General features: G+C 41.4%; 1 protein-coding gene across 2 annotated transcripts in view; it reads right to left on the bottom strand.

Annotated features, from left to right (window-relative positions):
* Nucleotides 1-2500, bottom strand: part of sif (still life) — a gene marked incomplete at its 3' end in the record, with an annotated part of 557800 nt that overhangs the window by 82380 nt on the left and 472920 nt on the right. For both annotated transcript variants that reach the window (XM_070124351.1, XM_070124352.1), the window contains 2 exon segments: nucleotides 517-665; nucleotides 1102-1284. In XM_070124351.1, coding sequence (XP_069980452.1) covers nucleotides 517-665; nucleotides 1102-1284 — 332 coding nt within the window.

Genomic DNA, 2500 nt, shown 5'->3' with positions numbered 1-2500 from the left:
AAAATCATTTAAATATTATATAGATGGAGAATATTCACAACTTTAAAAAATTAGTCAATCCATGATAAAGACAAAAATGATTTTAAAAATCCCTTTACATGACTTTTAATTATATACATGCTGCACAGCATTCTCCAAACTGTTCCTATTGAAGAAAAAATATAATAAAATTAGGAACCGACTACAAATGTAAAGACATTTAATCCTTCCAATATGAAATTTACACTTTTTTCTACATTTCAATCTGGTTAAATTCATCTAGACTAGGTTTATAATCTACATACTTTAATTTTTATATATATATATATATATATATATATATATTTTTTTTTTTTTTTTTTTTTTTTTTTTTTTTTTTTTTTTTTACAGCTAGTCACTGTACAGTATACTGACTAATAGATCAAGTTACAGCTTTCTTTTTAAAGTTCGTGATCATTGTTTTCCCTGTTATCCATGAATACCCTTTAACAAGATGCAATATACTCACAAATGCCATGTAGCAGACTATATAAATACCTGCGTTTAGTTGCTCCTCTGCCTGCAAGGAGATTGTTGAGCAGGGAAGGACTACGGGCACAAATGTATGCATGGAAGCTGCTCACTGTGAATACACCTAAACGGTTCAGAGTTGTCTTGGTTGTGCGTGACACATGAGTCAGGAGTCCCTGAAAAGTTTTTGAGAGAGATGGTAAAATTCATTTCCTGACAATTATAATAATGAATAGAAATGAAAACATAAGGTTTTAGCACTGACAGTCTATGTCTGCAGAGATCATAAATAAACTGCTTTACATTATGAATGAACATTATTTTCAGAAAAACAAGTTAATTTCAAAGTTATTCTTAGCATGAGTATACAGGGCTCTTATGACATCTGTGGAATACTTTTTTGAACAATAATTTTGGAAAAGTGACAAAAAAGGTTAAAACATGATTTAAGATAACAATACATAATGCAGTTTGTGATATGCCATCCAAGGAAGTTTGTTTTAAGTTCATTTGATATCTTCTTTAAAATTTTCCTGTTAACTTTACTAATCAAGTTGGTGGTTTTAATCCACTTAGAGGCTGCCTTGTTTTTGCACAGAAGAAAAGTTTTACCTTTGGATTTGGCAGTTCTCCTGCTTGTAGAGATGCCATGTAGCACCGCAGGCGGAATTGTTCACAATGTAGACGTTCTAGATTCTCCTCCCACTGCTTGATCTGACCCATAATCTGCTGTTTGCTCTCTGCATCAGACACCACTGACAGCTGCAACTCAGCCATGTGCTTCAGCTTTGAGTCCTAATGGATGAAGATAATGTAATTAAAAAAATGACTTTTGGATATACATCTTTCTATATATTTATTCATATAAGAAAAACAATTAATTAAATGTATCACTTTTAACTAGCTCAGGAATTCAGTGCATGTGTGCCATCATACCTTCACATAAGTACATTAGGCTTCCAGCAACAACCTTAATAACATATATCCAAAGGTTAGTTTTAACTCACACACGTCTGGACATTGACATTCTCTCTCTCTCTCTGCCTTCTCCACTCCCTCTCTCTCCCACTCCCTCTTCGTTTCGCTCTTCCTCTTCGTCTCTCTCAGTCCCTCTCCCTCTACCTCTCAGTCCCTCTCCCTCTTTCTCTCAGTCCCTCTCCCTCTCTCTATCTCTCTCAGTCCCCCCCTTTCTCTCTCTTTCCCTCTCCCCCCTCTCTCCCTGTTTCTCCCCCCTCTCTCTCTTTCTCTCCCCCCCACTCTCTCTCTCTCCTACCCCCCTCTCTCTCTCTCCTTGGCCCCCCTCTCTGTCTGTCTATCTCTCTTCCTCTCCCACTTCTCTCTCCCTCTCTCTCTCTGCCCCCCTCCCTCTCTCTCTCTCTCTCTCTCTCTCTCTCCCTCTCTCTCTGTCTCTCTCTTCATGCCCCCCCCTCTCTCTCTCTCCCTTTCTCTCTCTCTCCCTCCCTCTCTCTGTCTCTCTTCCCCCTCTCTCTGTCTCTCTCTCTTCCCACCCTCTCTCTCTCCCTCTCCCCCCCACCTCTCTCTCTCTCTCTCTCCTACCTCCCCCCCCCTCTCTCTCTCCTTGGCTCTCTCTGTCTGTCTGTCTGTCTGTCTGTCTGTCTGTCTGTCTCTCTCTCTCTCCCTCCCTCTTCCCACCCTCTCTCTCCTTTTTTCCCATTCTCTCTCTCTCTCTCTCTCTCTCTCTCTCTCTCTCTCTCTCTCTCCCTCATTCCCGCTCTCTCTCTCTCTCTCTCTCTCTCTCCCTCATTCCCGCTCTCTCTCTCTCTCTCTCTCTCCCTCTTTCCCGCTCTCTCTCTCTCTCCCCCTCTTTCCCTCTCTCTCTCTCCCTATTTTCCCTCCTCTCTCTCCCTTTTCCACCCCTTCTCTCTCTCCTTCCCTCTTTCATCCCTCTCTCTCTGTCCCTCTTTCATCCCTCTCTCTCTCTCTCTGTCCCTCTTTCCCCTATCTCTCTCTCCCTCTTTCTCCCTCTCTCCCCTCTCTTTTTCCCTCTTCC

Source organism: Penaeus vannamei, chromosome 8, assembly GCF_042767895.1.
Source record: "Penaeus vannamei isolate JL-2024 chromosome 8, ASM4276789v1, whole genome shotgun sequence".
NCBI classification, from domain to species: Eukaryota; Metazoa; Arthropoda; class Malacostraca; order Decapoda; family Penaeidae; genus Penaeus; species Penaeus vannamei.
This window is presented reverse-complemented; position numbering and strand designations above follow the sequence as displayed.